The 14,582-nt window shown below is 41.9% G+C and overlaps 1 protein-coding gene across 1 annotated transcript in view; it reads right to left on the bottom strand.

The window, feature by feature from the left end:
• GIPC2 (GIPC PDZ domain containing family member 2) overlaps positions 1–14,582 on the bottom strand; it is an 85,046-nt gene that overhangs the window by 30,542 nt on the left and 39,922 nt on the right. Inside the window, exon 3 of the mRNA XM_027114152.1 lies at positions 14,196–14,376. Within this exon, the coding sequence (XP_026969953.1) occupies positions 14,196–14,376 (181 nt within the window). The remainder of the gene's footprint in view (positions 1–14,195; positions 14,377–14,582) is intronic.

Here is a 14,582-nt window from a genome sequence, read left to right as displayed (position 1 = left end):
GACTTTGCAGGATGTGTATACCAATGACTTTCAGCACTGCAGGCCCAGAAATGCTTTCTTCCAGTGTTCCCAGAACTGACCTGAGTCTTAGGGATTGATTCACACTAACCAAATTCACAAGAATAGACGTCATTCATCAATGTATTAATCATAGGGAGGGATGGTATCAAAGGTCCAAGTGGGCTCCCATGCTTCATTCTCATGAACCCAAAACTTCCTGGGGAAAATGTCCAAGCAGAGACCCAGCCATGAAGGTCTAAGACAGCAAGGCTACATGGGAAAAGGGGAAGGGATCATGCTCCAGGCCATGAGTTCCAAGACTCCAAAAGCAAGGAGTGGAGAGTTGATGTTTTACAGTCCCTCCCAACTGGGTGACTCTCAGTTTACCACGCCTCTACCCCTCTTGGGAATAATTCACTTGAAACTTTCTTCCCATTGGGTACCTGAGAAGTTTAGTGTGCATGGATGATACCAGAGAAAAGGACTTGGGCACAAAGGATAACTCTCACAGTCCAAGGCTGCAAACAGGTAGTTCAGTGACATGTGGTCCACAGACATGTTTGTGAAGTGTGCAACGTTTTCAGATTTTTTTAAATAGTTGCCAACTTTTAAAATTTGGGTGATTTCTCATCAAAATTCAAATTTTAAGTTTCTCTTGGAGACTGACGCATGCCTACAAAACAGTAATAATTAGGGTCGACAACTTTACTTTGGGGTTTGCAGCTCTCTGCCCTCATTTTCAGACAATCTCTCAAGGTATAGAATTTCTCACTACATATGGCTATAAAGCGTTATATGCTGTTTCATATACTAGTGTTATTCTTAGACTGCAGTCTTATTTCAAAGGAATAAACATACATACATACATCTATACTATAATTCATCTAGGAGCAAAAACATAGATCATCTGGGAAAATTAAAGGTAACTTTTTTAACTGATCATTTAATATGTCCCAGGTACTAGAAATTCTGATAAGTTCTTTTATTTAATCTTCACAACACTATTACAAGGTAGGTATTACTCTAATTTTACAACTAAACTTACAGTTGAGGCTTGAAGAAGTAAGATGATTTCATCAAGGTCATAGACAACTGGTAAGTGGTAGAGCTGGTCTACCCCAGAGCCACTGCCTGATTTTATATTCTATTAAAGATTATGAGTTGCCATTGGTAACAGACATTAGTTGGCTGTCTTCTCAGTACCCAGTGGTCATGAGGATCACTGTGGTACAGGGGAAGCTGATTGCTCCCAGCTTCAGGAATGGGACACACGAATGGGCCAAGCTAACTGATCCCCTTCATCACAGTGATTGTTTCAGAGGTGGACATGGGAACAAAGGTAAGTCAGAAAAAAATCTAAGGACTTTTGCTAGAAATTCTGAGGCAAGGACACTCTCTTTTTCTGTTCTATGTAAATAAGGAAGCACATGGTCCCAGCCATTGCTGATCACCATCTTGGGATACGTTAAGGATGGATGGATGATGAAGATGATGTCTCAGGCAGCAGAGCACAAAGGAAGGGCAAGAAACAGGGTCCTGATCACATTGTACGGGCCCTACATAGAGCTTTGCTAATGCCGGCATCACTCACGGACGGTTGATTTATAAGCTTCCCTTTTCTGCATTAGCCAGGGTCATAAGGTTTTCCACTGTTTCCAAGTGAAAGATACCTCACAGATACAGAATTGTGTCTGAGCAATGAAGCAACCCTTCTAAAGAGACCTTCCAATGCTTGGACATACATAAATGACACTGTCCATAAACAGCTGGTGTGCTCACTTCCCTACCTCGACCCCCGACATTCCCTCCCTCCCTCCCTCCCTCTCTCTCTCTCTCTCTCCCCCCACCCCTCTCTCAGAGTAGCTGATATAAAATCTAGCTTTGCCCCAGAATTTAAAACTTGAACTATTCATTCCCTTTTCCTATGTCTCCTTCCTCTCTCCAACACTCTTCAGACTTCTTTAGAATAGCTATGCTGTTTTTTTTTGTTTTGATCGAGCTGGTAGGGTGCTGGGGTGAATACGAAGGAAAAGTAGATAAGTGGATGCCACATACACAAGGTGGCTATCGGATCAAAAGGGCTGGCAACACATGACCCAATCCACCCAAAAAAAAAAAAAGGCTACACAAAGTTGCTCTTAACTGTTCCTTTAATGAGACTGAACAGTGTAAGACAAGTGTCAGAAGGGAAATAACTATGCCCAAAATCATCTTGTTCTCTAGGTAAGGTGTCATTTGAGAAAAACTCAACCCTATTTTCATAACTCCCTGAAATTACAGGCAAAAGTTAATGTGCATCTCTGGGATAATTTTAATCCAGAGGGGACTGTGTCACCAAAAATATTAAACCTCGGGACTCTAACACGAGGAAGTTAAAAGGATGGCTAAAGTATTTTTATCCTTTTATACTTATTTTATTCCATAGTATGATTTTATGGGAATTCAAAAATCAAAAATTGTTCACTTTTATTCATGGTTTATTACACATATTTTTCCTCCACCTTTTAAAAAGTTTAGTAGTTACAAAAACAATCCTGCCAGGCTTCCCTGGTGGCACAGTGGTTAAGAATCCGCCCGCCAATGCAGGAGACAAGGGTTCGAGCCCTGCTCAGGGAAGATCCCACGTGCCGCGGAGCAGCTAAGCCCGTGCGCCACAACTACTCAGCCTGCGCTCTAGAGCCCGTGAGCCACAACTACTGAGCCCGAGTGCCACAACTACTGAAGACTGCGCGCCTAGAGCCCGTGCTCCACAACAAGAGAAGCCACCCAATGAGAAGCCCGAGCACCGCAACAAAGAGTAGCCGCTGCTCTCCACAACTAGGGAAAGCCCGCGCGCAGCAACAAAGACCCAAGGCAGCCAAAACTAAACATAAATAAATAAATAAAATAAAATAAAATGTCTAGTTCATATTAAAAAAAACTACAGGGGGCTTCCCTGGTGGCGCAGTGGTTGGGAGTCCGCCTTCCGATGCGGGGGACGAGGGTTCGTGCCCCGGTCCGGGAGGATCCCGCGTGCCACGGAGCGGCTGGGCCCGTGAGCCATGGCCCACTGGGCCTGCGCGTCTGGAGCCTGTGCTCCACAACGAGAGAGGCCGCAACAGTGAGAGGCCCGCATAACGCAAAAAAAAAAACCAAAAAACACACAATCCTGTCAATTTAAAAAGTTGATACAATACAATCTACCACATTTCTAACATGGAACCATTTAAGATAATGTTAAAGAAAGCTGTTTAAAATAAGTATGATCATACAGTTAAAAATTATAAAGCTACTAAAAGTGGAATGATTCCGTTTCTCTACTTCCTAGACTAGGAATGCTAGACTTTTTTTAAAATAATTGTTTTCTGGTTATAAAAGTTAATATTTTGTATTTAAAACGTGAGAAACACAAGAAACCTAAAGAAACAAGTCATTCATAAACACACCACCAGAGATAACTGTTAACATTTCAATATACATATACAGCAAGTCACTTCTTCTACATGTAAAGATAGTGTTTTACAAAAAACGGGATATTACTGTACATTGTTTTGTAATCTGTCTTTTCACTTAATATATCAAGCATTTTCCCATACACAAAGGGAACTGTTTATCTGCTTACATTTTTCTGAAGGCATACTCTGACAGCTTTGAGTATAATTTGTCAGATCCATTGTCTTACAATTACATGACACTTCCCATTATACAATGGGAAGAATGTGTATTATTAGAAATGTGTATTATTAGAAAAAGAGCAATTAGACCAATAAGTTATATTATCTTCACACTGTTCTACCATATTAAGGAAGCCACTTTCATGTTAGCATCAGTTTTGACCCCTTCATCCTATGTGGCTATTTTAATGATCAAGCTTACAGACAGCTGAGAACTATTATCTACCTTCCACTCATGGTTGTTATTAATTCCAAAGGCTCCTTAAACATTGTAGTTCTAAGAGAAATCAATCACTGTTTAGGGTAAGTGACATGGGAAATACAGATTACAGAGCTTTCAGTATTATAGATTATAATAATTTTACCTTTCTTAGATTAAAAACATGAGCATTTAATAAGTTTTCCCTTAGAGAGAGTTTATAGCTAGAGTAGAAAAGAGTGAATATTTAGCCTAGGTCTTTATCCAGCTGAGTCTTTACACTGAAAACACATTTATTGGTTACACCCAGCATTCATCTAACACATTGCCACACCCCACAAAAGAGAACTTGGCTCTTCATTTATCTTCTTCCATAGTATTTTTGTGGTAAATGCCAAACCAATGTCTAGCTAGATATAAGAAAGGCAGAACAAACTCTATGACATGAAAAGATGATTAAGTGGCATGTTCTAGCCCCCAAATTTGTCACTGTGAGTGCTTTAAACCTTTGCCAAAACATACATGAGAGTGCCACTGTCACATAAAATGCAATACATCTAAAATTAAACTTCTCTCCCTTTCTCCCAAACCATTACTACATCCAATGGCCCCATTTCCAATGATCACTTTTATCACAGGCTCCAACGATAGAAACCTGGGGTTACATCTGCTTCTTCCAAACCTTCTCTCTCCCTCTTTTAGCTAAAGTGCATCAACCCATCTCTAACCTCTAGTTGTGCCTCTGCAGTATTACTCAGGCTTTCTTCATTCATGCGAATTTCCACTGCTGCCTCCAATCCCAGCCCTTATTATTTCCTCCTGGACTACTGCAGCAGCTTCTGACATGGTTTCTCCTCCAATCAAATACAGCCAACATTCCTCCTCCGGGCTTAACTCCCCAGAGTCTATTTCATCATTTCATTCTTCAGTTCTAATATCTCCATGATTCCCTATTATCCTCTCGACAAGCTCAGGTTCCCCACCTAGTTTTCAGAGGTCTTCTTAACATGGCCTGGAGCTGTTTTTGCAGCCTGATTTGCTGCAGTCCCTCCAGGACTCTTTTCCACAGGAAACCCTCCTTCCTTGTCTGTACTTCCCCTGCCATCCTGCAAGGCCAAGTTCAAGTGCAATCTTCTTCAGGAATCTTTCTCACCTACTCATATCTTTCCCCTCTTTAAACACCCACTTAAATGTCTGTAGTGGATTTAAATTTTTGCTCCACAGTTCTGGAGAAAAGAAATGTCAGGTTGAATCTGACTGGGAGCCCCTCACTCCACAGGTTTGGTGAGAAACTGAGTCTTGGTTTTTGCTTTGGGAGTCTCCCCTTCTCGGGATCCAGAGGGCTGATATGGTGCTCAGTCCAACATAGATCCTACTCTGAAGCTTGACCTCCAAGTCAGTGTGTCCAAGCCCAGGGCACAGGGGCTCTTTCACCTCCGATGGCAAGGTCACAGCTCTCACGGCCCTGATATCCCTTTGCAACTCTATCAGGAGTCCTATCACTTCTCATGGGGAGTTACATGGGAATGGGACACTGGTCCTTGATACTGGTGGGACATGCTATATAAGCCATCTGTCCCATGGCTTATCACTTTGGGAAAATTCCTTCGCAATCTTACCACTGCTCCCAGCCTCCCTCCCTCTCAGCTTCAGGACCCTTCTCCGTCATGGACAAATCAGCTCTCAGCTGAACTGCCCTTCGTTTAAATCTGCATTACAGCACGTATCATATGGTTTGCATTATAGTCTAAGAGGCAGTAACACATACTGTTAAGCGCAGAAGCCTCAGGAGCAAACAGGAATGGAGTACTATGACCTCAGGGAGGTATTCAACTGCCCAAAGCCTCAGTTTACTTATCTAGAAAACCTTCATAGGAATGACACAAGGATTGAATCAGGCCAGAATAGAAGTCCTAGTAGCAATGACTTACATTTATGCAGCACTGTGTGCCAAGCACTATTCTAAGTGCTTTACCTATATTAACACATTCAATCCCCACAACACTTTATGGATAAGTAAACAGGCACAGAAGGGAGTAAGTAAGCAGTCCAAGATCACATAGGAAGTAAGCAGCAGAGGTAGGAATTCAACCCAAGCAGTGTGGCTCAGAATCTATGCCTTTAACCATTATACCATATTGCTTCTAATAAGCAATTGCTTCAAATGGTAGCTATTACGGTTATTGATAAACTACCTGATTCTTTTTTTGGGGGGCGGGGGGGTGGGTTCGCGGGCCTCTCACTGTTGTGGCCTCTCCCGTTGCGGAGCACAGGCTTCGGACGCACAGGCTCAGCGGCTAGGCCATGGGATCTTCCCGGACCGGGGCACGAACCCGTGTCCCCTGCATCGGCAGGCGAACTCTCAACCACTACGCCACCAGGGAAGCCCAAACTACCTGATTCTTAATATATCTGCCTCCTTATGTAAATTGCAAGCTCCTTGAGGACAGTAAACATGCTGACTCATCCATTACAGCTGTTAGGGGCTGGCTCTGGAGGCTCACTGCAGGGGTTAGAAGCCTACCTCCCGCGTTCACTAGCTAACTCTAAAATCTTGGACAGATTGCTTAACTTTTTAGAATGGCTGTAAGGATTAAATTATTTCCGACTTAGAAAGTACTTAGAAAAGTGAACGGCAGCTATGACAATGACATACTGATATAGTTCATTATTTGATATGAGATGTGATTTACCATCTGTCTTTCCAGGATCCGGAAGAGTGCCAGAGTTCTCAACAAATATTTGCTAATCACCAACTCACCCACATTGTTCGTCTTGCTTCATGTGGGGTTCATCCTGTTTCTAAAATTACTCCTTAAAGAAAGGGCTACACCTTCAAGATAGTATCAGTAGTAATAATAGCAGCTAACTTCCACCAAAGACTTATATGCACCAGGGACTGTTCTGATTGTTTTTGTGTTTAATCATTTAATCCTCACAATGGCCCAATGTGGTCGATATTATTATCTTTACTTTTTGTGTGAGGAAACCAAAGCACAGAAAGGTTAATTCACCCAATGTCACATTAACACACAGCCCATATGTGGCAGAGTCTACGTACTTAACTACTTACACTTTGTTGTCCCTTTTGTAACTTTTTTCGTATTCCACAGGATATTTAGTAGAATTCAGTATATATAAAAGTACCGGACTTCCCTGGTGGCACAGTGGTTAAGAATCCACCTGCCAATGCAGGGGACACGGGTTCGAACCCTGGTCCACGAAGATCCCACATGCCGCGGAGCAACTAAGCCCGTGCACCACAGCTACTGAGCCTGTGCTCTAGAGCCCGTGCACCACAACTACTGAAGCCCGAGCGCCTAGAGCCCGCGCTCCACAACAAGAGAAGCCACCGCAATGAGAAGCCCGCGCACCACAACAAAGAGTAGCCCCCGCTCGCCGCAACTAGAGAAAGCCCAGGCGCAGTAACGAAGACCCAACGCAGCCAAAAATAATTAATTAATTAAGAAAGAAAAAAAAAAAGTACCAAAAGCACTGTTGCTTGAAAAATGTTCACTCAAAATAGCATGAATAGTAGAGAGTATTTTTTTAATGTTTGAAGTGTCTATCTAAGAAGTCATAATACTTAAAAGCCGAAGTTTCTCTTAATAGCAAATAGACTTAGTCTTTGAAAATGAGCACATTAGTTAAGCTGAATCACGAAGATGAGGTACAAGTTTTCCAGCTGTGAATGACTCAAGGGAATCGGACGTACTTCACATACTGAACATCCTATTCTGATGGGCACATAGCACAGAAATGAGGTCTCTAAAAGAAGACATAGCCCAGAGATCTGTAACAAAATCTAACCCCAAAACAACGACTATGGACTATCGATGCTTTCGGAGGCCAACATTCTTTCCACTCCCTTTCTGTTTTCAAAACACTTTACTGATACATTTCATACCTCCTTCCACAAACCTCTTTCCATAAAGTGGAACAATTACAAATTAAAGAAATTCTCCAGGATAAGTTAAGTGGAGACTCATCTAAATAAAATCAAGGCCTCATAACATTTAATAATTAAAAGGCCTCGTAAGAAAACAAACCAGTTGAACTAGTCTGATCCTTCAGCCAGTTAAATGGAAGAATGAATTTTCACAGCCCTGGGAAAATCTAGGTTTACAGGGCAAACTCTGAAGGGTTGAGCTCATTGTGGAGACATGTTCCTTTTCACTGGCTAAAGAGAAAAGGAAGTGAGCCATGCCCTAAAAAAATTACCACTAGAGACATTCCAGCCGATACTTGATAAGAACTGGGAAGGCTGCCATCAACTCATGGCTAGAAGATGGAAAATTTGGATTGGAATGCAGCTGACCAGGAGAAACCATGTTAGGTATGAATAAGATTTCCCATTAAATTACAAGTTTTCAACAAGGGGGTCATTTAAACCAGTCGCTTTCAAATGTTTTTGTTTTTTATTTTCTGTGGTTTTTTTGCTGTGACACGGTGAGAAATATATATAATACATTATATCATGACATATATTATATATCTGAGACACCCATATGCATACACGGAAACATTGAAACTGAAACAATGCTTACCCTTACTAGACACAAAGCACTATGAAATTTTCAGTTCTATTCTACTTTGTGCTCCGAACACACTAGTGGAGACCTACTGGCTGAGAAACAGCTATTTAAACCAGCAGAGGAGATTCTGAGGGTATGTTTTATAATAGCGTTTATTCCTCCCTCAGAGTCCCATAGCCAACTTAGGAAAGCTGCGATGGTGCGTCTGCTCTTGGGACAAGTGACTTGTTCCTTGAGTGCTTGGGTAAAGGCCACCCAGAAGCTGGCTCTTCCAAGTCCAGCCATTCCTCACTGTGCTGACTCCTTCTCTTTCTATCCTTTGAATGCCGGGGTTCCCCCAGGGCTCTGTTTTTGGCCTTTTTCTCTTATTACTCTGAGTACCTGGATCTACTTCCATGGCTTCAAGTTACTCAGAAATCCCATTCCCTAGGCCCCAATTCTAAATGCCCATCTACATCTAACGCATTTCCAACTGAACTGTCCCACAAGATCTCAAACTTGTAAGGCCAAAATTGTACTGTAAGTACAATCTCTCTTCCCTGTCTCCTCACCCAAATCTTTCTTTTCCAGTTTTCCTCCTCTCCAGGAAGAGCACCACACACAATCCACGAATCTGTGGATCATCATTTGCAACTTCTTTTCCTATACCTCAACATCCAATGCGTTACCAATTTTACCTTCTTAATATTCAGTGGTATGCAGGTAAATGTTTAACAGTCACCTTTCCAGGTTAAAAAAAAAAAAAAAAGCCCTGCCTTGCAGCACTCCTCTATTTCTGTGACGCAAATACCGCACCAGAGCCCATTTCAAGCAACCGACTTGATGCCACTGAACATGGAATTGAAAAGAGATGGGCACTAATGGCTCCAGCGCACCACCATCTAATCCTCAGAACCATTTCTTATCTCCGTGCCTACTGGCACTGTCTCCGGATTTCATCTTGCTTCTCCTCAACACAATAGAGTCTTTATTGACTTCCTGACCTTTTACTCATACCCTACCTCTCTGACATAGTCTCCAAAATACCTCTCTAAAATCCAGGTCTCATTATGCTTCTCCCCTGCCTAAACCCCTTCAGTGGTTCTCCACTGTCCACTCTTTGTCTATATACATAAGGCCCTTGATAATTTGGTGCCCACTGACTTTTGGGCTTTGTCTCTTGCCACACCACAACCTATAACCTCTATTCCAATCACACCCACATACATCATATTCTAAGGTATATGATACTGCTTCATGCTTCTGCACCTTTGTTTGTTCTATTCCTACTCCCTAGGACAACCTTCCCTGATTCGTTCCTTGAGTAAGCCTCTTAGGATTCAGCTCAAACTCCTTCTCCAGGAAGCTTTTCCTAAACTCCTTGGTTGGTTTGCTGTATCCTACTTTTAGACCTCCAGTACATTCTATCACCTCTAACACCCTTTATTGAAATTTTTTCATATCCATCTCTTCTCACTAGACATGAGTTTTTTTTTTTCTTTTCTTCTTTTTTTTTTTTTTTTTTTTTGGCTGTGTTGGGTCTTTGCTGCTGCGCCGGCTTTCTCTAGTTGCAGCGAGCAGGGGCTACTCTTCGTTGCGGTGTGCAGGCTTCTCCTTGTGGTGGCTTCTCTTGTTGCAGAGCACGGGCCTCAGTAGTTGTGGCACACAGGCTTCAGTAGTTGTGGCTTGCAGGCTCTAGAGGGCAAGCTCAGTAGTTGTGGCACACAGGCTTAGTTGCTCCGCGGCATGTGGGATCTTCCCGGACCAGGGATTGAACCCGTGTCCCCGGCACTGGCAGGCGGACTCTTAACCACTGCGCCACCAGGGAAGTCCCTAGACATGCATTTCTTGAAGGCAAGAACTGGATCTTATTTATGGAATACCAAGTATGTAGTATGGTGATGGAACACAGTAGTTTCTCGATGAACAGTGACTCTTATCCCAGCAACTAACACCCTAAGACCAGTATATACTAATTACTCAAATATTCATTGAATGAAAACATATTGGTAAGTTCTTGCCATCTGCCCAAGGCCAAAGGACTGCTAAGACACCCAACCTATACCTTCTATATTGTCAGGAAGTCCAAGATCTACTGCCATAGTCAAAGAACTTGCACTATATTTTCTTTTTTTGCTTCTTGGCCTCTGTATTAGTTTCCTGGGGCTGCCATAACAAAGGGCCACATGGCTTAAACAACAAAAACTTATTTTCCTACAGTTATGGGGGCTAGACGTCTGTTACCAGGGTTACTTTCTTCTGAGGCCTCTCTCCTTGGCTTGCAGTTGGCTGTCTTCATGTTCACAAGGCATTTGCCTCCTACATGTCTCCATGTCCGATTTTTCTCTTCTTGTAAATACACCAGTCATATTGGACCAGGGGGCCACTCTAATGACCTCATTTTAACTTAGTTACCTCTTTGAAGATCCTATCTCCAAATATTGTCACATTCTGAGGTACTGGAGATTAGGACTTCAACATACAAATTTTAGGGGGACACAATTCAGTCCATAACAGCTTCCTGCTAGACTGTGAGCTTCTCAAGAGGCAGGAGCTATAACTTAGTCTTTTTTTCTTAGTATCTGCTAGGCATAGCAGAGTACCTGGAACACAGCAGATTCTCAAATTATTTGTGGGATACATAAATGAAGGACCTTCAAGGAGTGTAGTCCAAATCTATGGAGTGAGGTCCCTTCCAAATGTGGTGGCCAGCACCAAGAAGAATATGGCTTTAGCCCTTCCCTGAAAGAAAGTTAGATACTGTCATGGTCTCCAGATAGCCCACTGCCAAACAGCCATCTATATAGCACCCAAAACTTAGTAGAATAATAAAATCCTTAAGACTAGACACCCAAAGCCAGTTGACAATACCCTCCTCCCTCCAGACTCATTCTGATACACCAGACTAACAGCATCATGCATGGATAGAGTCAGATTCAAAGTCAAGAGAAAACAAACACTTCTCTACCTAAAGAACAAGACGTAAAAGCTTAGAGAAATGGTTAAATGGACATCTGCCTTTTCCTACCCAAAAGGAAACTTCCTCCCCTTCACTGTTCTGTGTGATTTTGGTGGGCCTGTCAATTATGTAGTCTGCCTTCCCCACTATCAAGACAGACACATGACCTAATAAGTACCCCCCTCCCAGGAATTTGAATCCTAAGTGGGGTAACATGAAGACAGGAAATAACTGGAGGGAGTCAATTAAGCCAGTACCATGAAGGGCTCCTTGTTCACACATCCCTGAAACAGCCTCAGTTCCTACCTTTCCAAGACTTGATTGAACTTTCTTTGTTTCTGAGACCTACTTGATAGTCTTTCCCAAAAATGTCTTTTCCTTAAATTAGATAGTGTTTATTCTGTAGCTCTCAAAGAATCTTGACACATATAGTGGCCCCTAGAAGTGGAGTGTGGATAGTGGTGGATGTAAAATATGGAAATAAAACAGGCAGTACGGATTCCCTCATCAGCGGTTAAGAAGTTGTGTTCATCATACCTGCTATGCCAGCACAAAGCAGCCAACTACATTATTCCCTCCTATATTTTGGGACACAGTCCACATGCCTCCCCAGGCTAAATCTTTGGGAAGCTGATAGGAAAATCTCAAGATACTGGATTGTGTGGCTATTTCTGACAGCTTTTGGTTAAGTCCAAGAAATGACTTAGGCCATCTTGGCTGAAGCTATCTGAATGCAAAGAAGAGAATTCTGCCTCATGTAGACTGGCCCTTTCTCCTGGTAGGAATCCATGATGACAGAGTCAGATCATGAAGGACTTTAAATTTGAATCAATGAATCAATGAAAATGCTAGAAAAACACAGGAAGGAAGGAAACATAGCAAAAGATAAGATGGGGATGGAGAGAATGGGGCCAAGACTGGTCCCCCAAGTACCTCCTGATGTATATTCCCTCCCCTGGCAAAGAGCTAAGTGCTGGAATAAGGCCACAGGGTAAGGAACAAGCTAGCATTGCCTTTATCCTAGAGTCAAAAAGACAGGCACCAAAATTAAGGGCTGAAGGGTGGAAAGAGAAGCAAGGCCTACTTCTAAGAGAAATCCCCGGGCTAGGGCCCAGAGGCAAACCTTGATCTACAGAGTGAAAAACGCATATAGACCAGCAGGTGTTACATTGAGTTAAGCTGCCATTGAAACCATGGAAAATAAAAACTTGTCACTGCCCCAAAATCAATCTCCAGGTATCCTAACTCATACCACCAGAATGTGAGCTGCCTGAAATAATATACCCCCATTAGGAAAATCCTTTTCAAATTTGTCCATGGAATTCATATGAAGCAAAAGAGCAGGTTCAGCCAACGCAGACACATAAGGCAGTGAAGTACACCAAGTACACCAAGTACATGTATCTCAAATATTGAAGGAAAAAAATCTAATCATGGAGCAATAATAGCCAAATACAATGACCTCTGTAACATCCAAGACTATTACCAACCTAACATCCAAGTTAAGGTGTACCAGCAACTTTCTACAAAAAAACACAGGGACCACACAATTTATATGCAGACAAGGAAAAACAGGAAGAGATCGACTCTGGAAAACAGATTCTATGGTAGAAGTAAATGTAGAAAGAAATTATATTTCTTGAGCTGTACTAAGAGAATAATTTTGATTTACAAAGAGTCTAAATCAGATACTGTTTATCTCAAACTGCCTACATCCTATCAGTTTATATGCTGTGATACCTGGGAAGTTGGTTACCAAATAAAGCCATTTCAAAAGGGGCTGCTGGATAGAACTCTGCGTGATGGCCCACCTTCCTCTGTGGGAAGTGAGCTCAGATGCTGTGATGTACCATGCAGAACCACGGTATCTGCAGCAGTGGTTCCTAGAATGGTCCCTCCAGGAGCACTACTGGCATAAGGCATCCTTTTCTTACATCTTCTTGGAACTCTGTCACCCACAAGCAATACCACCTACACTGCATTTCTATTAAATGGCACAGAATCGCTTGGAAGCAGAGAAAGTGTTTCAATTTCGTATGGCTAGGATCTGCCCCTTACTTGCTTAGGGTGGGGAAATGTAATTGCCCAGACCCACTGCATTCACTCATCATTGTCATTAACTGCCCTGAGAAAAGCCATTAGAGACAAACTATAAGGAATATTTATGCTTTGTGAGCAAAGGAAAGAACATAAGGTGGGTGGAGTCACAGATGAGCAAGGGCAGGCTGAGAATGATTCTGCTGAAGATATTTTAACACTGATGAACACTAGGCCATCATTTGGCTTATTAAAATAGTTCTGGGTAGTGAGAGAGAAGCTGGCACATTTTCCTGTAGATGAGATAGCCCTAGGGGTTTGAACAGCAGTTGGAACACAGCTGCCATGGCTAAAACCAAGCAAGTACAGATGTCACACCAAAGTAGAAGCAATTTCATACCATTCCACACTGCCAAGTTTAAAATGCCAATGGAGGAAAAGTATTGAAGGAAGTCTTTAAAATAGACCAAATAACTACTTTAAATACCAATTCTGTGTGTAACTAAAATTTTTGCTATTGAGGTCCATGAGTGACAGATACCACTGTTCAGAGAGCTCAGTCAAAAATCTCCCTGCTCGGCAAGACGAACGCAATACAAGGTGCTGTTCTTCAAGCTTGGAGCAAATTGAGTCACTATACGTGACACTTTATAACTCCAAAATGTCTTTTTAAGAAAATGTCCTTCTAGGTAATCTTTTTCTCCTTCAATGGTTGTTTTCCTTATAAGTAGAGCTTATCTATCACTTCCTATGTTCTTAACTGATATACAAAAGCACATGGTACCATATCACAGTACTCATTTCCCTGAGAAAGATAAACCAAACCGACTTACCAAAGGCCTTCTTAGGTTCTATTAACTTCAAGGTAAAGAGTTCCTCTTTTTTTAATTCCTTTAACTTCTTAGCAACATCAAAGTGACGCCACCCAAGGATAGTTTCTCCATTGATGGCTTCAATGTGATCCCCCACACAGATTGTTTTAACTGAGTCAATTATGCTGCCATCTTTAATTCTCTGAAAGAAAATGAAGGGTAATACTTAATATAAAATAGCACTGTGTAACATTACTTATCATGCTCTTGAGACATTACATACAATATACTGACACATCAACAAGGCAGTTTAATGTTCAGTTAAAGACAGAAGCCCAAACAACAAATCCTACTCCCAACCATTCTTTTTTTTTTTTTTTTTTTTTTTTTTTTTTTTTTTTTTTTTTT

The sequence above is a fragment of the Aethalodelphis obliquidens genome, unplaced genomic scaffold (assembly GCF_003676395.1).
Source record: "Aethalodelphis obliquidens isolate GAN/ISIS:26980383/991018 unplaced genomic scaffold, ASM367639v1 scaffold13, whole genome shotgun sequence".
In the NCBI taxonomy this organism is placed as follows: domain Eukaryota; kingdom Metazoa; phylum Chordata; class Mammalia; order Artiodactyla; family Delphinidae; genus Aethalodelphis; species Aethalodelphis obliquidens.
Note: the sequence above shows the minus strand (reverse complement) of the source record. Positions and strands in the feature narration are given on the sequence as shown.